At 43.6% G+C, this 27,420-nt stretch overlaps 2 protein-coding genes across 12 annotated transcripts in view; one reads left to right on the forward strand and one right to left on the reverse strand.

The window, feature by feature from the left end:
- The window catches only part of AARS1 (alanyl-tRNA synthetase 1), a 59,419-nt gene that overhangs the window by 2,837 nt on the left and 29,162 nt on the right, over positions 1-27,420 (forward strand). For 3 of the 8 annotated variants that reach the window (XM_086349816.1, XM_086349811.1, XM_086349822.1), the window contains exons 2-3: positions 18,453-18,598; positions 23,931-24,122. The exons of 3 other annotated variants lie outside the window; for them this stretch is intronic. The gene's annotated coding sequence lies outside the window, so the exon portion shown is untranslated. The remainder of the gene's footprint in view (positions 1-18,452; positions 18,599-23,930; positions 24,123-27,420) is intronic. 2 more of the 8 variants (XM_086349821.1, XM_086349812.1) reach the window with 1 other exon arrangement.
- LOC147352903 (ATP-dependent RNA helicase DDX19B) lies at positions 5,611-27,187 on the reverse strand. 4 transcript variants are annotated; one of them, XR_015145233.1, is made up of 12 exons: positions 24,370-24,527; positions 15,628-15,676; positions 14,724-14,777; positions 13,372-13,507; positions 13,003-13,095; positions 10,783-10,885; positions 10,108-10,222; positions 8,356-8,533; positions 7,758-7,995; positions 6,795-6,992; positions 6,161-6,352; positions 5,611-5,901 (listed from the first exon to the last, which is right to left on the reverse strand). XR_015145233.1 is itself a non-coding variant. In XM_086349827.1 (12 exons), exons 1-12 carry the CDS (start codon positions 27,185-27,187, stop codon positions 5,840-5,842), a joined length of 1,455 nt encoding a protein of 484 aa, XP_086205953.1. In that variant the 3' UTR covers positions 5,611-5,839. The 4 variants fall into 4 exon arrangements, 3 of the variants coding, with proteins under 3 accessions (XP_086205953.1, XP_086205952.1, XP_086205951.1); XM_086349827.1 differs by lacking the exon at positions 24,370-24,527 and adding an exon at positions 27,116-27,187 and having other exon boundaries at positions 6,795-6,957; XM_086349826.1 differs by having other exon boundaries at positions 6,795-6,957.

Consider the following 27,420-nt stretch of genomic DNA (forward strand, 5'->3'; position numbering starts at 1 on the left):
GAAGTACAGGTAGTAGTAAATTTACTTTAAAAAGTGGAGGGCTAAGAATGTTTTCTCGGCTCTTAACACTCATCACAACAAGTGGTTAAGGGCATGCACACATCATGCACATATCGTCTTCCCAAGTGGCTGGTCTAACACCCAGCACCCTCACTGTTAGTGGAGTTACTGCTTAGAGGCTACATTGTTCATTAGGAGAAAGCTCCATGGTCTGACTCTGTGTCAGGCACGACAGGATGGTGGCTCTGTTCTTGGAGTTTACTGCTCCTCCTCCCTTGTGATGCCTGTATGTACTGGTGGGGAAGGGGAAGTGGAACACTGTAAGATTCAGAAAATAATTTAGGAATAGTGGCAGGAGCCAGACCAAGTTTGTATTTTTCCTACAAAGGTCTGATGACTAATTTATAAATATCAAACAGTTTTTTTTAATTGTATGAAAAAGTGGGAATAATTTTTTTAAAGAAAATATGTAAAATATATTCCACTATTAACACACATTAACAGCAGCAACATTCCTGCTGACAGCTAGAAGTTCAGCGATGACTGATTTTACCCACCTCTCCCCCTTACTCAGCTTCATCTCAAGGGAACACAGGTGCTAAACAAGTGGTCCCAAAGGTGCATATTTGTGTATGATGCAGGTGCAGTCCAGTGGTTAAGGATGTGGGCCCTGGAGCAGACTGCCCAGGTCTTGCTACTTCTGACCTGTGTGTTATAGGGCATGTGACTAAACTCTGTGCCTATGTCCTGATCTGTAGAATAGGAATCCTAATGTATCTGTTGTCAGGAGTAAATAATCTATGTAGAATTGTTTTTAGTAAAGTCTTTACTGAATTTGTTACCATATTGCTCCTGCTTTATGTTTTGTTTTTTTGTGGCATGTTGGATCTTAGCTCCCCTGACAGGGATCAACTGTGCACCTCCTGCCCTGGAGGGAGAAGTGTTAACCACTGGACCGCCAAAGATGTCCCTATGTAGACATTTAAAAAAAAAAATTATTTGACAGGTTTCAGTTGCAGCACTCAGGATCTTCAGTCTTCATTGCAGCATGTGAAGTCTTTCAGTTGGAGTATGCAGGATCTTTGGTTGCAGCATGCGAACCCTTTAATTGTGGCGTTTGGGATCTAGTTCCCCAACCAGGGACCAAACCTGGGCCCCTTGCATTGGGAGAGTGGAGTCTTAGCCACTGGACCAGCAGGGAAGGCCTCTGAAAACCTTTATTTTTTTAATGAGTTACTTAACTGCTCTGGGTCGTCATTGCTTTGTGCGGGCTTTCTGTAGTTGTGCCCCAGCGAGGCTACTCTAGTCGCAGTGCGTGGGCTTCTCATTGCAGTGGCTTCTCTTGTGGTGAAGCACAGGCCCTAGGGCGTGCGGGCTTCAGTACTTGTGGTGCATCTGCTTAGTTGCTCTGCACCATGTGGGATCTTCCCAGAGCAGGGATCGAACCTGTGTTCCCTGCATTGCCAGGCAGATTCTTAACCACTGGACCACGAGGCAAGTCCTTATGTAGAATGTTGCCTGACAGTAATGTCAGTAAGGGAAGTACAGACACCAGTACAGGGCACCCTAGAGATCAGGACAGGGCACTGAGGCACCCTGAAGAAGCGGTTTTTACTATTGAAAGAGGAGGACTAGCAGGAGTGAGACCGAAGGAGGGAAGAACTGGGAGAAGAGTTCCAAGCAGAGGAGTAACTACAGCAGTTGGTGTGCCTGGTCACTTGGCAGAGGGGAGAGGTTCTCCGTCCAGGCTCCTCTCCCCACACTGGGTGCCCAGCTCTCCTGTGCTCTGTCGAGGGCGAGGGGCTTTCAGCACTGTTGAACAGGAGGTTGGCCGCAGGTGACACCCTGGGGTGGCGTGAAGAAATTATCCTCTGATCTTCCACTCTGCTCCCTGAGTGCCCGCAGCCTGAGTTATTCTTAGCCTCATCCATAAGTGCCGACAGTTCTGTGAATTTTTGTTCTTGCTTCAAAGTGGGCTGGCTAGGGGAGGAAATAATGGCCTCAAAATGAGAAATTGGCGAGGGAAATGCACAGGATCACTGACTTCACCAAGGCATATCCCAGCACAAAAGGAAATTTCGGTGAGGATGGAATTGCGGTCGAGTACAGGGGGAAGTAAAGCAAGTGAGGAATGCCTAGTACATAAAGTATTAGGGATATATACACACACACACACACAAAACATGTTACCCAGTTTGCACTTAAGGAAAATGGAAAGTAAGGGTTGGAGGACTTAAGGAGGAGAGTGGGATAATCAGACTCAAACGTTACAAACATTACCCTGGCTGCTGTGTGACAAATGAACTGGAGGAAAATCCAAGTAGAAGCAGGAACACTGTTAGGGACCAGTGTAGACCCAGATGTCAATGGTGATCTAGACCAGGGTCTAAGCTAACTTAAGACTATTTGGCATTTCTCCAACTGCAGAATTCCAACAATATGGGAAGCCTATGGATGAGGATGTAACAGTTGTAAAGACTCACAAAATGTGTACTAGTACTTTCAGGAGAGTTCTATTTAAATAGTCCCCCCTCTCTGACCCTCCTTCTTCTGGAAGAAGCTGGCTATAGGGCTACATAAGAGATCTGCCACCCCAGCACCTCTGCCTATGAGATATGGATAAAGCAGAGACTGAGTGTCTCATCTGAGCAGCTGACATCCCAGACAGCCACCACTCTCAGGCTTCATATAATATTCTTTTTCTCCACCTACTCCTGTTCTCCACTTTACAATTAAGGCTAAGGAAAAGCCCCTTGCTGTGCTGAATAATAGTGGCAGAACAGCCCTTCTGGGTATTGGAGCCTCCTAGCATCAGCCCTTCAGGTCTCCTCTCCACTGTGTCATTTTTAGAAGATGCTGCAACCTGAGTCAGTCAACAGAATAAGGAACATTTATTCTCAAGCGGAAAAGCAAAGTCAGATAAAGTACAGGGGGTTCCTGAGTACCTTTTATCTGTGTTCAGGATCAAGAGAAACCTGAAGAGTCCCTGAAATCTACAATAGCTTGAAGGTTTTGGTGCAGAAGACGGGCCAGTCCCTCCTGGCGAAGGTGACAGGCCTGACTTCATGAGTCATTCGTTTGTGACTCAACCCTGATGTCATCTGTTCTTTCCAAACCTTCCCTTTGGGTTTCTCCCCAAAATTATTTCTGCCTAGTGTGCCTAAATTTTAAGAGCCACAAATTTCTTTTTGGAATAACAACAGTAAGTAGGTATTGCTGGCATCGGCCTTCTTTCTGATTAGCCAGCAGCCTCTGGTTTACCAGCAAGAAAAACATCAAGGTAAGGAGCCGTCTGGCAACTGAGTAGGGCTCTTGGCCTGTGGAGACATCCCAGCTGCTCACGTTGGAGCAGTGTCAACTCTGAAATGGGATAGTTCTATTAAGTGGTGACTAGTCTATGGAATAATACATAAATCTTCACCAGTACCAGCAATGAAAACATGCTGCTGCTTTTTGTACTCAGAAATGATGTCTTAGTAACATGAATGCATCATAATTAAGTTCCATTAAGCATCAGTAAAGAATACATTAACAATTCATTAGTTCTTATGCATATAGTCAATGAGCACTCTAAAAAATCAGTAAAATCATACTATTGTTTATGGATAATGAACATATCCAGAATTTTCCACTGGGCCAGAATCTTTTTCAAGCAAGTTTCTCTGTTCTAGGGCACAGTTTATCATTCCATACATAGGAACTTACTAAAAACAGCAAAAGACACTCGGGACTGAAGCTCATTAAGGGCTCAATACATTTTTCCATCATTGGTGTCTCAAAATGGCACAAGGTCACAGACAGCTGTGACCCATTACCCCCCTGAAGCCAGGCCCTGGCAGGAATGAGTATGGATGGCAGTGACACTGGGGGGACCTTCTAGAGCCATCCATAAAGTGAGTATTACCTTTTTAAAAGACACATGCTCTTTTGGGGAGTTTTCCCCCAGGAAAACACATTTAAACTCAAAATACTGCATAAATTCCATGGAACCCATTCGGTGAGTTCTTAGGGGTCCAAGTCCCCAGATAAGGAACTGTTGACTTAGATTTCTCTCAGATACCCATGTATTCCTACTGCTGGAGAGTCTGAAGCACATCCCTTCCCATTTACTGCTCAGATTTGGGGCTACTCAGTAGATAGGTCATCTGTGTTGCAAGAAGGTGGGGTGTACTCAGCCTGCAGCCTCAGGAGGAGTCTGTACTCCTTTCATTATTGCCTTTAAGTTATTTCAGAGTTGGTCTGCAGAGTTTGTGTAAAATTTCTTCTCTTACAAGACTCCCAAGGTGGCTCAAAGTTGGCCAGAAGTACAAAGAGTCAACACAGTCAAGTGCCTATAGGGGAACGTGGCAAGACTAATAGTCCGTGGTTCTCTCTGCAGTGTCTGTAAAGTCAGATTAGAGAACACCTGGGGGCTAGCATTGGCCCCTTCCCTTCCCAGGAGACAAATCTGGCTCTAAAACACAGACATGCCTATAAGAAAGGCCTGGGATTCAAATAGTTCTCATCACGGAAAATTCCTTTCACAGGCCTGATTCTAGACAAAGTGGCCCTTCTGTCAAAGAGCTGGAGAGGACTCCTCTTGGCCGGGGTTTCATATGCTCTTGCACCTCAGTTTCATGTCATCTCTGCTCCGTCACTCTGGGTACCAACAGCTTTGGTTGGGTATGAGGAGGTGTCCATTCCTATTCTTTACTCTTGACTTATGCACGAGATGCCAAGTGAGGATGGAGCAGAGGCCTTAAGAGAGAGAGATGGCTGAGTCCACTGGGTCTCTCAGTTGCTCCTGTTTCGTGTGCTGAGCACCATGGACACAGACACTCGGAATTCGTTTATAATCAAGATGGCAAATTTTCTGAAACCATTCCCCAGCTCTGATTTAAACAAACAAACTTGCTTTCTGCGATCTAGAGGCGAAGCAAGCATTTGTGACTGTTGCTGGTCAGTTTTGGACCTGCCTTAAGCCTGGCCGTTAGCAACTTGAAACACAATGTTCACTGTTTCTACAAACCAGATTACCTATTACTTGCTTAGAGCTGCTAAGAGGTCAAGGTGATTCTAGGGATGTAAAAAAGATGCTGAAAGGCCAGGCTGTGTGGCAAGCTAGGACTACCACTAGTTCTTCACGATGGCTTCTCCAAAGGACTGTTCAAGCACAGGCAAGGGATCCGTCAGTTATCAGATGTGCATTCTACACAGATCGTAGCTGCTGAGAATAGGCCATGGTCTGCAACAGACTTGTATACACCGAAGATGCCAGGTTGGCATTTTGGGTCATGCTTAGCAAATCCCTTCCTGCTGAAGCCATCAGACAGTAGGGGCTTAGAACACTCAAATGAGCTGTCCCAACCCAAATTCAAAGCAGCAACTCACACGTCTCCTCTGCTGCCTCACACCACACGCCAAACATGGTAACTAGCTTACAAACTAAGCTACTTGGTCTCTCTCTGCTCTTCACCTCAACTCTGTCATTTCTATAAGGGCTGAAGTCTGGCCTCAACACTTCTAAGCAGACAACAGGCTGGGCTGCCACTGAGACTCAGCAAACGACTAGCCACAACATCTGGATTATGGTTTATGATGGGGAAAACACTAGCCAAAAAACAGACAGAATTTCCAAAAGGTAAATTTCTGTGTATTCACGCCTAATCTTCAAAAGTTGTGTAAACAATTTTTTTCTACCTTCCCCCATCATTTGCACAATTTTTGTCAAGTCCAAACGTAATTTCAGATGAGGTAGGCAGTTTGTCTACTTGTGCCGTCATCCTCGAGGGACGGTCAGGCTGCGCCATGGAAGCACTCGTGTCCCGGGCGGGGCCGGCACAGCGACTGCAGGAGCTTCTCAGTTGGCTATTTTCTCAATCTCGTCCAAGTCATCCGTGTCCAGTCTTTCTATTTTCTTATCTGAGGGGAGAGAGGCGGGTTCAGAGAGAGCCCCGCACAGATCACAGGGGCAGCAGGCGGGGAGGACCCGGGGCTCCTTAGGACATGCCCGCCCCGCCGCAGGCCTCCCTGAGCCCCCGAGACGCCCGGGACTGGACAGGCACACGGGCCTGAGCGCTCCGGGTGCGGGGAGAACCTGTTTTGGGGAAGGGCCTCTCGGGGCCGGCTCCCCGCCCGCCCCCGCGACCTGGCCCCAGCAGGGGGCTCTCCCGGGACTCACTGAAATGCTCCTGGATTCTGTTCAGGATGTTCATGCTGTGCTTGCTGTCCACCATGTTCACGGCCAGGCCCCGCTTGCCAAAGCGGCCGGTGCGCCCGATCCGGTGCAGGTAGGTCTCGTTGTCCGGGTTCCCGTCCTTGTCCACGGGGAGGTCAAAGTTGATGACGACAGACACCTGTTCCACATCGATACCTGCGTGAGGGAAAGTTGGACGGGAGTGAGGACGGGAGACAGAAATCGCCGCCGCCCAGTCACGCCCACCCTCACCAAGCTCAGGCGGAAGGCAGGGTCTGCGACAGGCCAGCTCTGGGGTTGGGACACGGGCAGGTGGCAGAACCCAGAGGGAGAGGACGGGACCGTCCCGGTGCTGGCCGAATTCCGGCATCAGTCAGACAGCCTCTGCTGGATCCGAGGATCTGGAGAAGCAGCTGATGTGGCACTGGGGCCACAAGAGCAGGCGCCGTCCTCGGCCACCAGCCAGGACTCCCGGCTTCTGTGGACTTTCTCCTCCGCTGAGGGAGCCCCACAGGCTGGCCCACAAAACAGCGTCTCCCCCAAACCATCATAGGCTCCCACACATGAGGATCTCTCTGCTGCCCCGAGCCTGGCGGGCCAGGACCCAGTCTCTGCTCACCGCGGGCACACACGTTGGTGGTGACCAGAACCTTCTCTTTGCCCTCTCGGAAGCGCTCAATCACTGCAGCCCTCTGCTCCACCACCATTTCACCGCTCAGCAGAGCCACCTGGTGGCCTTCTTTTGAGAGCTCCGCGGCCAGCCAGCTAGCTGTTTTGCGGGTCTGGAGTGAAAAGAATTGTTTTAAAATGAAGATCCCTGTAAAAAAAAAAAAAAGAAATGACACCTGCAGAAAAGTGGCTTTTTTGCTATTAACACACATGAACGCTCTACTGAGTTCAGTCAGCAAGATGGGCTTAAAGTTTCTGAATATTTTTTAACCATATGATTGTGGGGGGATAAAATGTCAGCGGAGAAGGCTACTCCAGTACTCTTGCCTAGAAAATAGACGGAGGAAATGAAAATGCTCCTCCTGCCATGGATGGAGGAGCCTGGTAGCCTGCAGTCCATGGGGTCGCTAAGTCAGACACGACTGAGCAACTTCACTTTCACTTTTCACTTTCATGCACTGGAGGAGGAAATGGCAACCCACTCCAGTGTTCTTGCCTGGAGAATCCCAGGGACAGCGGGGCCTGGTGGGCTGCTGTCTATGGGGTCGCACAGAGTTGGACACGTCAGTGATCTTAGTGTCATTGTGGTTTGAGCCAAAGGTCTTCATTCGGAAATAGTCTACATTCTTAATATTTTAAAATTATTTCACTGGAATGTATTTGGAATTTTTCCCCCCAAGTAATCTCTAAGTAGGGACCAGAGAAGGTTAGGTCTTCAGTCTTCCCCTTACATCTCATTACAACCTGAGAGACTAGGTCCTGGGAGTGATTTATTTCCTTTCCAGCCACAGGCAGTTAACATAGTCCCCAGCAATAAGTGGAGCTGACTGACTGGGAGGAGCGGGGCCACATCCTCCAGGGGGCCCCCCACCCCCACAGGACACTGCCTCCTCCTGCTGCTGCTGCTACTCACATGGCAGAAGATCATGGCTTGAGCAATGGTGATGGCCCCGTAGATATTACACAAGGCCTGGAACTTCTCGTCTCTGCTGTTGCACAGGACGTAATACTGCTTGATGGTGTCCAGTGTCTCCTCCTCACGCTTCAGTTTGATGATGTTCGGGTCGGGCACCACTTTCTGGGCAAATTTCCAGACAGAGTCTTCAAAGGTGGCAGAGAAAAGCAGCATCTGGCAGTTCCTGGGCAGCATCCTGCAAGGGGAGGCCCAGGTGTCCAGCATGACCCTGACCCGGGCTTTCCCTGGAAGGACCAGGGCACAGCCTCCCCAGGCCTGATGACCTGTGTCCCCAGGAAGGGGCAGCGGGGAGCAGCTGTGGGGAGGAAGGGGGAGCAGACGTGGGGCAGGGACGGCTGACAGAGAGTCCCTGAGTCTCCCTCCTTAACCCGGGCAGGGGGCGTGCTCAGCGCTGACATGGAAATAAATGGCCCATCAAACAAAAGCCCCTGAGAGCTGCGAAGAGCCTGGCAGGGGCAAGAAGGGGAGTGTGAGGGAACAGGAGCAGGAACTGCAGGTCGGGAGCCGAGAAGGCCCTCCTGGCTTGAGGCCCTACCTCTGGATGCGGATGCTCTGATCTTGGTGGCCCTGAGTGGCTATCATCACGTCAGCCTCGTCCAGGACAAACACCTTGATCTTCTTGGGGTCGATGAACTTGAGCTTGGAGCACCAGTCCAGAACGGTCCCCGGGGTGCCAATGACAATGTGCTCACTGATTTTCTGACCTCTTTCCACTGTGGAGACAAGATGTGTTTTGTTTCGTGGGTATTTCCATGGCAAAGCCAGGTTCACACTCCAAGCAATTTTAAAGCTATGATGTATTTTAAAGCAATTGTTTTGAGGTTTGCATTAATATTTTAAGGCAAGGTCAGGATAGCACTATAGTATTTGAGGGACATACACACAAAAAACAGACAGTAATGCTGATAAGATTCGGTAAAGGCATGAACCATGAGATGAAAACCTCTTCAGTAGTATTCTTTTACATTCTCTATAATCATCAACCTCTTTCAAGGATTTCATACCTGTATTTCTTCTCTGTCAACATTATTCTGCCTAGCCTGGGTTTTCATTTCCCCACAAGTAGACTTTTTCAAAGTTAGTTTGTTGTGAAACAAGCAAAAGTAGAGTGGCAAAAGAAAATAATAAAAATATCTCCCAGAGTTAATTGCTATGAACATTCTAGAACATTTTTACTCCAATAGTGAAATTTTAAAAATTAGGCTATTAAACAAATCTAGAATTTGTAACATTTTATAAGCAACTGGTATGCTCAAAATGTCAAATGTAACATAGTTGGGGGGGTGGGGGTGAGGATGTGAAGGGAGTATTCTAGACTGCAAGAAACTAAAGAGATACAACAACCAAATGTGATGCATATATACTGACTCAGTCTTGGTTCAACAAAAAAACCATAAACACTTCTGGAACAATTAGGGGGGAAATTAAAATGGAAAAGATGCTAGTTATCAGAGAATCTGTAATTTTGTTGGTTGTGATATGGGTATTGTCGGTATGGTAAAGAATGCTCTTACTATGAAATGCATACTAAAATACTAGAAAATAAAAAAAAAAAAAAGTCACGATGTCTACAGTTTTCTTTCGTTTTAAAAATATTTGGCTGCACTGACACACAGGATCTTTTTAGTTGTGGCATGTGGGACCTTTTTTTTTAAGCTGTGGCATGTGGGATCTTCAGTTGTGGCATGCAGACTTAGTTGCGGTTTGTGGGATCTAGTTCCCTGACCAGGGATTGAACCTAGGCCTCTTGTTTTGGGAGCTCAGAGTCTTAGCCACTGGATCATCAGGACTGCTACTGCTACTGCTAAGTCGCTTCAGTCGTGTCCGACTCTGTGCGACCCCATAGACTGCAGCCCACTAGGCTCCTCTGTCCCTGGGATTCTCCAGGCAAGAATACTGGAGTGGGTTGCCATTTCCTTCTCCAATGCATTAAAGTGAAAAGTGAAAGTGAAGTCGCTCAGTCGTGCCCAACTCTTAGCGACACCATGGACTGGAGCCTACCAGGCTCCTCTGTCCATGGGATTTTCCAGGCAAGAGTACTGGAGTGGGGTGCCATTGCCTTGTCCAATCACCAGGGAAGTCCCCTACAATTTACCTTCAAATGATTCACCACCCCCCTCAAGATACACATAATACACATAAAGCAAATATGGCAAAATGTTAACTTTTCAGATCCAGGTGGAAGGCACATGTGTTTATTATAAATTTCAACTATTGCATATGTTTTTGGACTTTCAAAATAAAAAGTTATTACCTTAATTAACTAGGATCACATATTCATACTCACACTTATTGCCACGAACAGCATAAGCTAGCTTCAGTTCAGGGTAAAATTTGCCCATCTGCTCAATCACTTTTCCCGTTTGAAGGGCAAGCTCATATGTTGGGGAGAGGCACAGACACTGGTAGGGAAAGAGTGCAGAGAGAGAATTCAAGACACTCACTGTTATGCAGTGGGGAATTACTATTAGGACTTAACGATTCCTCCAGCTGAGGCTGAAGGGAAGAATATACAGAGTGCACACCATTTGACTGTTGAAGCTGCAAAGTCGGAAGTACAATTCTCAGGGGTCAGAACTCTGGCTGGGTAGACACTTGAGAACAGCTTTTTGGCCACTGGAGTACCAAAAACCACATGTGAGCAGGGATCTGAAATCCCAGCTGGAGATAATCTTCCTTTTCTCTCACTCAGAAGGTTCTCAGAACTTCGTAATGGATGATAGAGATTAAGGAGCTTTTTCCTACAGCTAAAGGAGCATAGCCTGTAAGCACTATCCTAGGACTGGCATATCTTTGGAAAGGAAAAAGGATTTTTTATGTTATTGGAAGATCAACCATGTTATTTGTGCTCAACTTAAGGGGTTCCAGTTGATGTAAAAAGTAATACATAGCTCATCTTTTAATTCATCAAATGGCATTTCCCTTCTAGTTAAGAGAAAACTCAGCTTCGCCAAGCCCTTACCTGGGGGTGTCTGTTGGCTGGTTCTACTTGGCTGAGCATGGCCAACACAAAGGCAGCTGTTTTACCAGTACCAGACTGTGACTGGGCAATCAAGTTCTGTGGGCTGCACAAGAACACAGACTGTTAGGAGTTGAAATCTCATGTATTCTTTCAGTGAATAAAAATGAAGAATAAAGCTTAACTAAATAATGAGTATCTCAGCTTGCTTGACAGGAGGCGGCCTTGGCTTCTGTAGTACAGTACATATGCTTGCTTCACAGATAGAAGATTTTATGGTGGAATTTGAAGCACTTCTTATCTTTTATCTACTCTTGACGTAGCAGTGAGTGATTCTTCTTTTCTGCTCAAAAACCTCCCCCATTCACTCCATATTTCATTCAGAGTAAAAGTTAAAATTCTTATAATGCCCTACAAGGTCCCACCTGATGAGGCTCCCCACTAGCTCTCCATTCTCATCTGCTGCCAGCTCCCTCACTCCGCTCCACCACCTCAGCTGCCCCAGAGCTGCTCAGAACATAGCAGCCACACTCTCGTCCTTGGGCTTCTGCAGCAGCTAGACACTGCCTGGGACGGCTGTCCCTGTGACAGCATGCCAACTCTCTTCTCCTTCAAGTCTCTGCTCGGATATCACCTATTTAATGAGATTCCACCCTAACTATGTGATTTAAAGTTGCAACTTACTTTGAAATGCCTTAAAAAACAAGAGGTACTGGTGGGCCGATACATGATAAAGCATAGGGAACTGTCAGTGAAAGAATCTAGGAGGGGCATATATAGGTGTTCACTATAAAAGCCTTTCAACTTTGTTGTATGTCTGAAAACTTCCATAATAAAACACTGGGGGTAAACCTGCAATCTTGGTCTTCCCAATCCCCTCCTATCATGCTCTGTTTATTTTTCTCCTTAGCACTTACCACCTTTTTAAAAGAGAGCTTTATTGAGATGTAATTCATGTACCATGCTGTTCATCCATTTAAAGTATATAAGTCAATCTTTTTGGTATATGACTTTAATGATTTTTTTTAAATTGTGGTAAAATATATAACATAAAATTTGCCATTTTAAAGTATACAATTCAGTGGCATTAATTATATTTACAATCTATCACCTTTAAACATACTATATATTTAAATAAAAATAAATCTATACTCCAAACTAGAATGTAAGCTCCTTGTGGGCAAGAATTTTCATCTGCTTGGTTCACTAATGTATCTAAGTTCCTAGTATAGTATGTGTCACAAACCAAGTCCTCAATAAATAAGTTAATGAAGGACAAGTATTAGAAAATTCTCAGAGCTCTTCTAACATTGACAGTCTAACAGTGAGCATATATGAAAGCATCAAGATCCATAAATACAAGTGGTAATTAGAAACAGTATAATAAATATTCCATTTATTCATTTTTAAGTATGCTCAAAATGTTATTAAAAAAAAAGACATTAACTATCTTGAAAAAATATCACTATTGTGACACAGAACATAAAAAACTTCTAGAGAATACAGACCTTCAGTATCTGTTTTCAGACAAATAGGGAAAGGGGTTTTCAGGATTTAGGATTTTATGCAATTTTAAAATCATATGTAATGTAGGGGTCAATTTTTATAAAAAGTTCCTTATGTTCTAGAACCCTGTTCCTCAAAGTGTGATCTGACTCCAGCAGCACCAACAACACTGGGAAGCGTCTTAGAAATGGTGAGCCTCAGTCCCCACCTCAGACTCACTGAGACCAGAATCTGCATTTTAATAAAGTCCCATGAGTTTCACACACCTCTGAAAGTGTGAGCAGCACTGCCCAGAAAACAATGTTAGCAATGGTACTGTTCTGATCACCTCAATCCCTGTTTAGTTTCTGTCATCTACATTTAACACATATATTTTACTTACCCATATAATGAAATCATGGTGTATATAAATGGTATAAATGTACATGTATTTACCAACATAGAAATATTATATAATTATCATATCAAAAAAAAGTAACCATTTTATATGGTTCCTTTAAGCAAAATTATACAAATCCAAGTTTACATAGAAAAACATCTAGAAGTCTCTACTCCAAATATTAATAGTGTGGAGGGGAGGGAGATAACATTTTTTCTTTTATCATTTTTCATTGTTTTCTAACTTTTCTAAAATGAACATGTATATGTATATATATTTTTTTTAATAATGAAAGTGAAAAAGTAACAAATGGGATAGAGGGGCATCAGGACACATACGGCTCAGCAAGCATTAAAGGCAATGCATTCTCTTGAATCTTGGATGGACGGTTGAAGCCCATGGCATAGACTCCTTGGAGAAGCTGTGGTTTCCTAGAAAAACAGTTTAAAATGAAAATCACAGTCTCTGGTTGAACAAAGCAGCCAAGTATCTAGCTAACAGTACTAAAACTGTGAATAGGGCACGATGCATGTGTGTAGCTAAAGCTTTTACAAATTACCAGGAAATTTTACTTACTAACCCAAAGCAGCTAAATTCTTTTATTAAACTTGTATTAGCTAAAAATGTTCTGTAGTGATGAAAAAATACATGTTAACAGGCCTAAAATTTCTAGTTAAACACAAAGGGGAGAGTCAGAAAGTACTCACAGCCGAAGCTCCTCGAAGGACTTGACTGAGTAGAGCGGGGAGTTGGGGTCCCGCTGCAGGACCTCCACTTGGTTGGTGTTATCGACAAGGTTGCTTCTGATCAGCTTGTTGAGTAAGGACTGGGCGGCTCTGTCCTCTGTAGGAAAAAAGCATGAAGATTTTTAGAAGTCCATGAAATCCAGCATGATCTCCTCTGAATTCAGGTGCCATTAGTATTTTAAGCAATAACATGTATTTGTACTGGGACTCCTAATTCAAGGTAGAGTTTAGTTCTGATTTATAAGTATAATTAAAATAGTTTATTAAAAGCAAAGTTTATGATACTCATATCATCTGTTAGGGCCTCATATTCTTCTCCAGAACTCTATTCCTAACAACTATCCTTTCTTGAAGTTACTGATTCCTCCTTTCAAAACCGAAACATTTACTCTCCAATATTTACCCAATATAAATTTTAAAATGATGAGTTTCAAAACCCCATCACAATAATGGGGGGGAAAAAACCAAATTGGCAAAGTCTGTATCTTGATATCGGGTAAGCTGTTTGCATTTTGTTATTTATGTTAAATTGTCAAAATATCATCAAATATAATTTTATTAGAAAATGGAGATGCAAGTTAAAATTTCTTTTATAAAGACCTGTACAAGGTAATTATTCAGGGAATACTTCCTGCTGCTGTTGAAGTTTATCATCTGTTCAAAGTAAAATTTCTCTAAAATGTAAAGAAGTAGAATCCCTTTAGAAAGAAAGAAAGTGAAGTCGCTCAGTCGTGTCCGACTCTTTGCGACCTCATGGACTGTAGCCTACCAGGTTCCTCCATCTATGGGATTCTCCAGGCAAGAATACTGGAATGGGTTGCCATTTCCTTCTCCAGATCTTCCCAACCCAGGCACTGAACCCTGGGCTCCCGCTATAATGCGGCAGACGCTTTACTGTCTGAGCCACCAGGGAAGTCCATTGGCAGGTCGGTATAAACCTCCTAGAATCCCTTTACCAATGACTATATTGAATTTTTACTAGCACTGTGGTGGTGGTGGTTTAGTCGCTAAGTCGTGTCTGACTTTGTGACCCCAGGGACTGTAGCCTGCCAGGCTCCTCTGTCCATGGGATTCTTCAGGCAAGAATACTGGAGTGGGTTGCCATTTCCTTCTCCTGGGGATCTTCCCGACCCAAGAATAGAACCTGGGTCCCCTGCATTACAGACAGGTTTACCGACTGAGTTAGGAGAGAACACTAGCACTGTGACTTCCATTAAACTCTAGCCAAGTCACGGTGCAAGAATGAAACCTCCTAACACTCCATTCTCTCAGACTGTAGAACTCCACGTATACATAACTCTAGGCTAGGTTACCTTTCTCCTCTTCATCAGCCTTCTCTGCATTAGCATTGGTCTTGACAACAGCACCTTTATCAGACACAAAGCGGCCGTCATTCAAAATCACATCCCATACCCAAGAGCTGAGACAGTTCAAATTCTATGAGACACTAGAAATGTAAAGGCCTGGGGAGCAAAAAAATAAATGAGGAAACCAAGCCACAGATAAAAACATTTTATGTTACTATATACACAAAGGTATGAAAACTGATGCTTACTTTCAGTTCTTTCCTAGTCCAAGTCCTCTCACTGTACCTCAAAAACAATCCCTCACAGCATCAATATTTCTCAAATGTTATAGAATGATGATTACATGACCTTGATGTTCAACAGAGGAATACCTATGCAGATCATAGTTCATCAATATATACACCACAGTGCCATTAGGAGTCTATGTGTATAAACCGTTAATAGAAACATATTTTCAGTGTTGTAGTTATATAAAGATATACAGAAAAAGATCTGAGTAAGGTAAATGTTACAATTTCTCCCTTACAACTTTAAATACATGAACAAAAATTCAATGGACATCTTAGATTTTGTAGATATGGTTTCAGAATAATTACAACAGGTTAGCCCTCAGGTTGTTCATACTTTGTCTATCTCATCTCAAATTCAGGAATATTTTAAAAAACGAATAATCATTGACAGTATATTTTCATGGTTAGTGATATATTTAATAATTTATAAGCCAATTAGGTATCCTCATATTTATATGAAGCATAACAAAACAATCCAGTTTGTTGATTCCCAAATCAAATAACTCCCAGTATCTGCCTGCCTCCTGTCTGGTACGTATATAATTTTTTTTTCCAGTTATATTAAAACAAATACTAAAGGAAATCATTTTTTGTTTTCAAAATAGCATTTAGTCACTCACCATTGGCATCTGGTTTGATTTTCTCTTCCTTAAGATGCAAGTTGCTCAACTAAGTGGAGAATATGGGGGGAGAAGTGTCAGGAAAATCACTTAAAAGATTTTGCGTCAATATTGCCTCCCCCAGTGAAGCTGGGAAGAAATCAACCACTCTCGTGACCTATTATTCATTAGGGCATATTCATTAGGCCATTCTGCTGGGCTCCTTTTGTTTACTAAACGTTAGAGAATAAACAAAATATCCCACAAGTACAGCAGTACTGAAGCCGAAGCTCCTGCATTTTGGTCACCTGATGCAAAGAGCCACTGGAAAAGACCCTGGTGCTGGCAAAGATCGAGGGCAAGAGGAAAAGCGGGTGCCAGAGGATGAGATGGGTGGATAGCATCACCGATACAATGGACATGAATTTCAGCAAACTCTGGGAGACAGTGAAGGACAGGGAAGCTCAGTGTGCTACAGTCCATGGGGTTTCAGAGTTGGACACGAGTTAGCAACAGCAGTAGAAAAAAATGGTTACACAACAGCTCAAAATCCACACTTCCTAACTGCAATCCCTAGAAATAATTATAGTTTGTGAGTTTGCTTAATGCACTGATTACACACCTTCTCACAATCTCTCAATAGAATACCATGTGAGTTGTCACTCTCCATTTTTCAAACAAGAAAATTTAAAGAGATACTGGAAAATGCAGTCATTCTTCAAACAGAGAACACTGAGGTGGGAGGTCTGTGATGAAAAGCATCTGGGGCGCGGATCAGTTAGGCTACAGGCTGGTTCAGGCCCCAGGGCCACAGCAGGCTGCAGTGCAGCCTCTCGTCCAGGCTGCCTTGTGCTGGATGTCTGGTATGTAAGTCGGGAACAGCCTACAGCACCATGGCACAATGCAGTCAAGGTACAGAACAGGATCAAGTGGAACAGAAAGGAAGGGGACAGAGGAAAGGCATTTTAAAGAAAGATTTAGTAGGACTTTGACCAAACACTGTTAGGGATATCCTAGAAGGACTTATCTCCCCTATTATTACAAAAATTTGTCAATTACACCTCAATAAAGCCAAAAGAAAAAAAAAGGGAAAGACTAGAACAGAACATAAAGTCAGGGGTATTTCTGTTTTTAGTTTACCTGTGGATCAAGGACAGAGCAGATGCTCTAGTCAAAATATTAAAACTAGGGCTTAAGACATCATGGAGAGAAGGGAAAAAGAATGAAAATCACCATTATCAAATGGCTGCTTCTTAAAGCACCACCTGCATAGGTTTTCTATGTCTTGAGGTTCATTTCTGTTTTTTAAGTGGAGAGAGGAATGAAAAAGCTTTTAATGAGTGGTTAGCTGGGAATGGAGGAACTTCCCTTCTATTGATGGAAACTATAAAGAGAGTTTCTGGTGTCTGTCTGTCTACTTTGGTCTTGGGGTGGAGGGAAGAGGAAGAAGGGGGGAAGACACTGGAGAGGCTGGCAAGAAGGGAAATTGGCAAATAAGGAAACCACTATAAAGCAGTAACAATGCTTCATTAATTCTGAAGGACACAGAGCACACTGATAGATAATGCGTATATGATATATAAAGTGAAAGCCACTCAGTCGTGTCTGACTCTCTGCAACCCCATGGACTGCCCATGGAATTCTCCAGGCCAGAATACTGGAGTGAGTAGCCAGTCCCTTCTCCAGGGGATCTTCCCAACCCAGAGATCGAACCCAGGTCTCCTGCTCGTCAGGCAAATTCTTTACCACTGAGCCACCTGGGAAGCCCCATATATGTAGTAGGTGCTTAATATATTCTAGTCTTCACTGAAATACTCTTCCACATCCTGCCAATGAACCTAGTTTAAGCCTAATATTTAAGGCTGTTAAAAAAAAAAAAAAAAAGACAGACAGACTTACTGGCAATATTTACAACAGCAGGGTTAATAGTACTCCCAGGGAGATAACTGCTACCTAAAATAAGTGACAGGTTGATATATAAGTCAGAAATATCCTTTAATACTCAATGATAAAAGGACAACCTATTCTTTTGTTGGTATACTGTTAAAATTGAAGCTAACAGAGTAAATAAAGTAGTTAAATAAAATGCTATCAACTTTCTCTATATATTGCAACAATGTAAATGAAACCAAGAGATGTTCTGATTACAGTGTATCAGACTTCTTGGAGAGGTTCCAGCAGATTCTGAAAACACTCTGGCCCTCACTTGGCTGTAGCAATCTCAAAGCCTATACAGCAAAAGCACCAGGACCATGAAGTTTGCATCATCCACTGTAGTGTCAGTGAACTGAACGCTGAAACTTATGATTAAATTCAGTTACTTCAGATTTCTTCCTTTGCTTTGCTTGCTGCTGCTAAGTCGCATCAGTTGTGTCTGACTCTGTGCGACCCCATAGACGGCAGTCCACCAGGCTCTCCCATCCCTGGGATTCTCCAGGCAAGAACACTGGAGTGGGTTGCCATTTCCTTCTCCAATGCATGAAAGTGAAAAGTGAAAGGGAAGTCACTCAGTCGTGTCCGACTCTTAGCAACCCCATGGACTGCAGCCCACCAGGCTCCTCTGTCCATGGGATTTTCCAGGCAAGAGTACTGGAGTGGGTTGCCATTGCTTTGCTTACTTGGACCAAAAGGAGAAACCAGTTTCTCTTGCAACTTCATTCAACACCACTCTGCAATCCAGAAACATTAACCAAAAGTCAAAATACCCACCTTATAATATCTACATTTTTAATGCCTTTAGTTAATATTTTAGTTTTTAAGATATGTAAAAATAATTGGAAACTGTAAGTTATACACTGCATTTTATTCAAAAGCTACTTGAGAAAGGATTGTTTGCTTTTTTTTAGCCATGCCTTGCAGCATGAGGGATCCTAGTTCCCCAACCAGGAATTGAACCTGTGCCCTGCTCATTTGAAGTGCAGAGTCCCAACCACTGGACCACCAGGGAAGTCCCAAGAGAGGATTCTTGACACAGCAGAAGGAAGATTTACTGGTAAGGGAGTTATACTGAATAAGGAATGCTTTGTGCACAGTAGTGAAGAAGGAGACTTCAGAGGCTTACTCCTCAGAGTCTGCTGCTCCCTTTGCCCTCCTCTGAATTGAAATTTCCCAAGAAACAAGAAGAACAAAGAGGGACGAGGAAGTAAACATAAACAGGATCTAATATTTTCTTAAATGAGTAAAAAATGGAGCTAGAGGAATATTTAAAATACAAGGGCTTCCTTTGTGGCTCGGTGGTAAGAAATCTACCTGCCACTGCAGGAGACATGGGTTCAATCCCTGGGTCAGGAAGATCCCCTGGAGGAGGAAATGGCAACCCACTCCAGTGTTCTTGCCTGAAAAAATCCCATGGACAAAGAAGCCTGGCGGGCTACGGTGCTGGGATTGCAGAGAGTTGGACACCATTTAGCGCCTAAACAACAGCCGTGCACTGTACATGTCACAGCCACCTGCAGCATGCCATTCCTGTGGAGGTGCTCAGTGGGAGTTCCACAAAACAGAAGGAGACAGCTGTCTTTACTCTTTTGTTCAGTTTTAGAATATTGGGATCTATTATAATTCACCTGTGCATGATGAAGTAAATTTACAAAACTTATCCAGGTTCAGCTAATCTCTACAACATGAACTCGTAATTTAAAAGATTCCTGCAAAGAAACTGAATTATAGAAAACTACAACCATAATAATAGCTACTACTTACACAGCACTTATTTCAGGCATGCCCGAAAATTAATGAGGTGGTACTCTGTTTATCCCCATTTAACAGATGTGGGAACTGAAGCACAGAAAGTTCAGTAATTTGCCAGAACTCATATAACTAATAAGTGAGGGACCCAGAGTACAAATCCAAGTCTGTCTGGTTACAAAGTCTTAGGTCTTAACTTCTACACAATAGAGCCTCTCATAGGTGATACTAATCTCAAAAAAAACACAATAAAGATGATACAATGATGCGGTCACTTTGGAAAACAGTATAGCAGTTTTTCAAAACTTAAACACAGAGTTACTATATAATCCAGCAATACCACTTTTAGATAGATACCCAAGTGAATTGAAAATGTATGTTCATACAAAAACTTGTACATGATGATTGTACCAACATTATTCATAATAGCTAAAAAGTAGAAATAATTCAAATGCCCATCAGTGGACACCAATGAATAGATAAATAAAATGTGGCATATCTATATATCATCACTTGGCAACAAAAATTAATGAAGTATTGATATATGCTTGGATAACATGGATGAACCCTGAAAATGTGCTCTGTGAAAGAAGCCAGCCACAGAAGAGCACGTATGATGGGATTCCATTTACATGCGACGTCCTGAATAGGCAGATCTAAAGAGACAGAAAACAGATTAGTGGCTACAAAGGGCTGCGCTGAGGAGAAATAGGGGGTTTGGGATGATGAAAATGTTCTAAAATTGACTGGTAATGTTGATCCAATCTTCCTACTACATAAAAAATCAACTCAAAATGGATTATAGTCATAAATGTGACACTTAAAGCCATAAATCTTCTAGAAGAAAATACAGGTGAAAAACTTCGTGGACTTGGGTGAGGTCTGTTTCTTAGAACACAGAAAGAACTAATCATGAAAAAATTGACAAGTTAGAATTAGCCAAAATTGAAAGTGTCTGTTCTTCAAAAAGTACTGTTAAGAAAATTGAAATGTTAAGTTTCAGTCAGGGAGAATATTTATGCAAATGACATATTTGATAAAGGACTTATATCCAGAATACATGAAGAATTCTCCCAACTCAATAATAAGAAAACAATCATTTTTTTTAAATCATCAGTTTTTTTTTAATTGGCAAAAGATTTGAAAACCACTTCAAGAAGTTATACAGGTGGCAAAGCACATAAAAAGACACTCAACATCACTAGTCATTCAATTCAGTTCAGTCGCTCAGTCGTGTCTGACTCTTTGGGACCCCATGGACTGCAGCACACCAGGCTTCCCAGTCCATTATCAACTCCCAGAGTTTATTCAAATTCATGTCCATTGAGCCGGTGATGCCATCCAACCATCTCATCCTCTGTCGTCCCCTTCTCCCGCCTTCAATCTTTCCCAACATCAGGGTCTTTTCAAATGAGTCAGCTCTTCTCATCAGGTGTCCAAAGTATTAGAGTTTCAGCTTCAACATCATTCCTTTCAGTGAATATTCAGGACTGATTTTCTTTAGGATGGACTGGTTGGATCTCCTTACAGTCATTAGGGAAATGTAACTTAAAACCTCATAAGATATCACTATACACCTATTAGAATGGAGGGAAAAACTGGCCATGCTGTCCTGCTGAGAATGTGAAGCAACTAGAGCTCTCACATGTTGCTGGTGGTAATACAAAATGCTACAGCCCTTTGGAAAACAATTTGGTATATAACTTACAAAGTTAAACATACACTTAACATATAACCCAACAAATCACACTACTAGTTATCTACTAGAGCTTCCCTGGTGGCTCAGATGGTAAAGTGTCTGCCTGCAATGCTGGAGACCTGGGTTCGATCCCTGGGTTGGGAAGATCTCCTGGAGAAGGAAATGGCAACCCATTCCAGTATTCTTGCCTGGAGAATCCCACGGACGGAGGAGTGTGGTAGACTACAATCCATGGGGTCACAAAAAGTCGGACACGACTGCGTGAGCTTCACTTCACTTCACTAGATATCTACAGAAGAGAACGTGAGTTTGAGTGAACTCCGGGAGTTGGTGATGGACACGGAGGCCTGGCGTGCTGCGATTCATGGGGTTGCAAAGTGTCGGACATGACTGAGTGACTGAACTGAACCGAAGAGAAATGCATACATAAGTCCATACCGAAATCTGTATATCCTAATGTATATAACAGCTTTATTCATAAATACCCTCAAACTAGAAAATACCCAAATGTTCATCAACAGAAGGTTAAGCAAGCTGTGGTACACGCATACATGGAATACTACCCAGCAATAAAAAAAGATCAAACTACTGAAAGCCAGATTTTTCAAAAGGTTTGCATACTGTATAATACCATTTACACTACATTTTGGAAAAGGTATAAGTAAAATGACAGAAAACAGATCAGCAGTTGCCAGAGCAGGGTAGAGACAAGAAAGTGAATGCAAGAAAAGTTTGGGGGAACTTTTTAGAGTGGTGGAAACGCTCTATATCTTGATTGTGGTGGTAGTGACAGGACTGTATGCCTCTGCCAAAATTCACAGAACTGTAGCACAAGGTGAATTTTACTTTATATCACAATAAACTTGACTTTAAAAATTTTAAAAATTAATGAGATTCAACATTCAGCTAATAAGAGTCTGAAATGAGGGAATGAAAATAAAAACAAAGGAGAAGAAATCAACAATGAAAAATTTCAAGAAAACTTCCCATAACACAAGGGCAAGAGTTTTCAGAATGAAGTTCCCACCCCATGCCTAATAAAATGAATGAAAATAAACCCATATCAAGACACATTATCATGAATTTTCTGATGACTGGAGACAAACAGAAGATTCTTCAAGCTTATAAAGGGAAAAGGGGGTCACATCAGTAATCAGGATGGTCTCAGACATCTCAACAACAAATACAGAAATCCAGAAGGCAGTAGAACAATGTCTTTAAAATTTGGCAGGTGGGGCTTCTCTAGTGGCTCAGTGGTAAACAATCTGTCTGCCAGTGCAGGAGACATAAGTTGAATCCCTGATCTGGGAAGATCCCACATGTCATGGAGTGACTGAGTTGGACCACAACTACTGAGCCTGTGCTCTAGAACCCGAGCCTGGGAGCTGCGACTCCTGAACCCGCAAACCGCAGTTACTGAAGCCCACACACCCTAGAGCCCAAGCTCTGCGGTAAGAGAAACCGTGGTGGTGAGAAGCCCACACATCACAACTAGAGAAAAGCCTAAGCAGCAACGAAGACCCAGCACAGACATAAATTAAAAAAAAATTTTTTTTTTAATTGGCAGGAAAATAATTTCCAACCTACAATTAATGCTACACCCAGCAATACTATTATTCAAGTGATAGGGCAAAATAAGCTAATTTCAGAAAGGCAGTATCTTAAAAAATTGACTTCCTATACACCTTCAGAAAGCTGATATATGACTCCACCAAATCAAGAAAGAAGTAGAGGGGGATGAAGAAATGAAAGGATCCAGTACAAGAGAAGAGGGGCAAGTCCCCTGAATGAGGGCAAAGAGAAATTTGCCCTGTTCCCCTCCAGCCCCTAAAACAAATTGGGGCAATTAGTACAGTTCAAAACAGGCTACAAGACCTTGGAGAAATGAAACTGAAAGAATACTTGGTGTGTGGGGACATCTTGAGATAAACAGACGATTAGCAAAGAGCCTGGGGTTGAACTGGTGATAAGCACAAAACAAAAACATAAATTCCAAGGAAAAAGTTCTATAGGAAAAATATTTTAGTTATTAATATAAATACAGGAAACTGATCTAACTAAAATCACAGTGGAAGATGAGGAATAGGAAGGTGTGCTTCTGTGGTGGGAAAAGGAGGATGGACCAAAGTGTCAAAATCAATAAACACCTAAAACAGAAAACTGAATAAGTAGCAAAGCAAGCATGTAATTCAGGGAACAAGGAGGTCAATATCGTAGATCAATGTCAAGAGAAACAGCAGTTTTCTTTGGGGAGGAAAAAACTGACTCCTTAGATGCATATGAAACTTTATCACTTATAAAAAAAATACTAAGTCTTTGTTCTCCAGAAATTCACAGACAACCTAGATAGCATATTAAAAAGCAGAGATACTACTTTGCCAACAAAGGTCCGTCTAGTCAAGGCTATGGTTTTTCCAGTGGTCATGTATGGATGTGAGAGTTGGACTGTGAAGAAAGATGAGCGCCGAAGAATTGATGCTTTTGAACTGTGGTGTTGGAGAAGACTCTTGAGAGTCCCTTGGACTGCAAGGAGATCCAAGCAGTCCATTCTGAAGGAGATCAGTGCTGGGATTTCTTTGGAAGGAATGATGCTAAAGCTGAAACTCCAGTACTTTGGCCACCTCATGGGAAGAGTTGACTCATTGGAAAAGACTCTGATGCTGGGAGGGATTGGGGGCAAGAGGAGAAGGGGACGACAGAGGATGAGATGGCTGGATGGCATCACCGACTCAATGGACCTGAGTTTGAGTGAACTCCGGGAATTGGTGATGGAGTGCTGCAATTCATGGGGTCGCAAAGAGTCGGACACGACTGAGCAACAGAACTGAACTCAGGTACCAAAAAAGCGGGTTCAAAGCACTATCATAATGCGAATGTTTAGGCGGGAACAATTAATTCTACACAGTACCGTTTAACATATATCTTGCTTACTGTGTGTCAGGCCCACAACAAAGTTAAGCTGATCACGAGAGGATTTACTGACTGCCGGGCCCACAGAGTGGATCATTCATCATCAATGAGCAAGCTGAGGAAGCACACAAACATGAGTAAGCTATGGTTCCTGGACCCAAGCAGCTCAGAATGGGGAAGTGGAAAATGACACCTAAATAGGTGATTACTACAGTTCAAGGCGGTAAGTGCAATCCTGACTCCAGGAAGACAGGGGGGCGGCTGGCTCTTTCCCGATGGGAGCGCTCACCTCTGCTTACGTAACCCGGGGGAGGCTGGCGGGTGGGGAAACAAAGCCAGCTCAGGGTCCAGGCTCTATCCCCACACGCACCCCATCCCGGTTCGGACCAACCCAGGGAGTGACTTTTTCCAGGATCCGATCCCCGGCCAAAACTGGCCCCCTGACCCTTTCACGGCTGAAACCAACTCACCGACTCGGCAGCCGCTTCCTGCTCGTCCACAGCCAGGGCCCACGAGTCGGTGGCCATGGTCACGGGCACAGGCTGGGACGCAAGGGCTGGCGAACGAGGCAGCTTGTGCGGCGCGATCAGCAATCCGGGGCGACTCCAACCCCGGGGAGGGGGAAGTCACTCGCTCCGGAGCTGGGGACCGGAAGCGGCGCGCCCAAGTGACGTCAGAGTCCGCGCCGGCCCGCCGAACCCTCGCCCTCTTTGGGCTGCGGTTTTTGTCGCCTTTAAACCTCCACCTCTTCATTGATCTTAAGTTTCTTATCCAACGTCCAGAACCGTAGACTAAGGTAGTATCTTAAAATGCCTAAGCTCCTGTCAACTGGCTCTCCAACCGAAGAGCAAAACCACATTTTCCCCCAGCACAGTGACATAGAAGATGCTCATATACATTGAATGTACCAGTACACAAAACCATTACGGAGAGTGAGCAAAATGAATTTGAAGCAAGCATATTTTTTTTTCCTTCGCTTTTCGGGTTGGTAAATTTTTAATGTCCAGGTGTTAGCTAACGTATTAGGAATCAGCTGTCTCAAACACCGTTTGCTTAAAATTTTGTCCCACAGACTTATGTGGCAACAGCACTTACAGGAATCTAACCAAAATCACTTCAGATGGTGACTGCAGCCATGAAATTAAAAGACGCTTACTCCTTGAAAGGAAAGTTCTGACCAACCTAAATAGCATATTGAAACGCAGAGACATTACTTTGCCAACAAAGGTCCCTCTAGTCAAGGCTATGGTTTTTCCAGTGGTCATGTATGGATGTGAGAGTTGGACTGTGAAGAAAGCTGAGCGCCAAAGAATTGATGCTTTTGAACTGTGGTGTTGGAAAAGACTCTTGAGAGTCCCTTGGACTGCTAAGAGATCCAACCAGTCCATTCTGAAGGAGATCAGCCCTGGGATTTCTTTGGAAGGAATGATGCTAAAGCTGAAACTCCAATACTTTGGCCACCTCATGCAAAGAGTTGACTCATTGGAAAAGACTCTGATGCTGGGAGGGATTGGGGGCAGAAGGAGAAGGGGACGACAGAGGTTGAGATGGCTGGATGGCATCACCGACTCGATGGACGTGAGTCTGAGTGAACTCCGGGAGTTGGTGATGGACAGGGAGGCCTGGCGTGCTGCGATTCATGGGGTCTCAAAGAGTCGGACTGAGTGACTGAACTGAACTGAACCTTGAAAAATACTCAACGAGGATGCTGGGGAAATGTGTTCCAGGTAAAATATCAGAGACAAAGAACAAGTAGGTTTGTGGAACGAAAACAGTTCTGGAATGATGACAAGAATCAGCGATGAAGTTGGTAGGAGGCTGATGAAAAAGGACCTGCGTGGAGCAGCTTAATGAGCAAATGAATTCATTTGAGGGAACACCCCATTCTGGTGTGACTTTTAGAGTTAGCTTTGTCTGGGCTAGAATCCCAGCTCTCTCAAATAAGCATTCTATGATTGGGAGCATTTTTGAAAAGGAATAAAAATGTATATATTGGGCTTTAAGAAGAGGTAAAATAAGAAAAAAAGGATAATAAGGATTAAGTGTGACAGTTTAACTGGGATCAAACAAGATCTCTTTCCTTGTTACTTCACTAGAAGGAAGCTGGGCAATTTCTCTGAAACCTGAGAAATGAATCCCTACTTCTCCCACTTTGCCACTCATGCACCACAACAAATTAATTTCAAATAATAGTGGGCTCTATGTGGAATTTTACTTGTAAAGTGTAAGTAAAAATGTTTCGAAAAGGGTAAATCAGTTCCTGCTGTCCTCTTCTTGCCAGGATTCTTTTTCTCCGACACGTTTTACAGTTAATTTGGAGAAGATTCTTTTGGACCCTGCAGATGAGGATGTGCAGGAAGAAAAAAGTAAATATGCATATGGCAGGCCATGATCTACATCTCATTATGTGAGAAGCAACCCTGGGACTCTTTTGCCAAATTATATTGATCACAGGAGTAAAAGTGGTTCAAGAACCTTTAAGTTTAATGAGTTTAAAGGTAAATCATCAAAGGTGCAGGGCTGTATACAATAGAATTCACTTGTGCAAACAAACACAAATGTGCTTGTACATACTATAGAAAATGTATAATACACACACAAAAGTGGTATCAGTGGCTGCTTCTACTGAGAGGCTCTAAAGTCTGGGCTGGCATCCTCTGAAAGTTATTTTTCATGTGCGTGTTTTCCTTTTAAAATTGTATTTCAGACAAACAGGAAAGGGAATTCTGTAACAGACAACAGTTAAGATTCAAATGAATCCCCTGCATTGCCATCCCAAGAGACAATCTCCTGAATTTTAGTGCTTATCTTCCCCATAAATGCTTTTAGTGTGTATAGATTTTTCTTAAAAACAAACTTAGCAAGCCTCAGGAATCTAGACTTTCCTATGCCCACCTTCAACACCTGCACAGTGTGAGACTCCTGCTAAGAAGGCAACTAGTTTCCAAAGTAGGAGATGGAGCGAGGAATCCAGGGATTTTAAATTCAATCGCCTGCATCCTGCCTCCTCTGAAATCATGGTAAACACCCATATCACGGTTCGAGGATTCAACATCACAAGGTTAAGAGCGTTCTGCCCAGTGCCTGGTCTGTGGCGAACGTTTGATTAAATACCGGCTGTTATTATTCCTGTTCCCCGCCCCCGTGGGGGGTCGGGAGAAGAAGACACCTAAATATGGGAAAGAGGCTCTCACACCTACGCTCAGAGATACTCACATCGCGCACAGGCAGAGCGAGCCGAAAGCGCCCTAAGGCGCGGCCGCGTACCCGGCCAGCAGCCCCGGCCATCGCCGCTAAGCATGGCGGTTACCCCTGCCAACTGCCGCTCACAGCCAGAGCCTCATTGGCTGATGCATGGAAGCCGGTCCCACCAGCCAATCAGAGGAGGGGGCAGCAAGCGTTGCGCCTGCGCACCTGGGTGCCTAAGGTTCCTCTGCTGTTACTAGCAGGTAATGAAGTAACTCTTTGTAAGGGGGTTGTGAGATTCAGTGTCTGCTATTGCTGAGTCACTTCAGTCCTGT

This window comes from Bos grunniens, chromosome 18 (assembly GCF_055505025.1).
Source record: "Bos grunniens cultivar Pamir isolate PY7600 chromosome 18, Bosgru_T2T1.0, whole genome shotgun sequence".
In the NCBI taxonomy this organism is placed as follows: Eukaryota; Metazoa; Chordata; class Mammalia; order Artiodactyla; family Bovidae; genus Bos; species Bos grunniens.

Excerpts from the sequence above, each read along its gene's own strand:
- LOC147352903 (XM_086349827.1), bottom strand. The coding sequence starts at position 27,187 with ATGGCCGGGGCTGCTGGCCGGGTACGCGGCCGCGCCTTAGGGCGCTTT. Across the intron at positions 8,534-10,107 it reads TGCTGTTCGTGGCAATAAGT|TGGAAAGAGGTCAGAAAATC; the intron begins GTGAGTATGAAT and ends TTGTCTCCACAG. Across the intron at positions 7,996-8,355 it reads CAGAGCATCCGCATCCAGAG|GATGCTGCCCAGGAACTGCC; the intron begins GTAGGGCCTCAA and ends CTCCCCTTGCAG.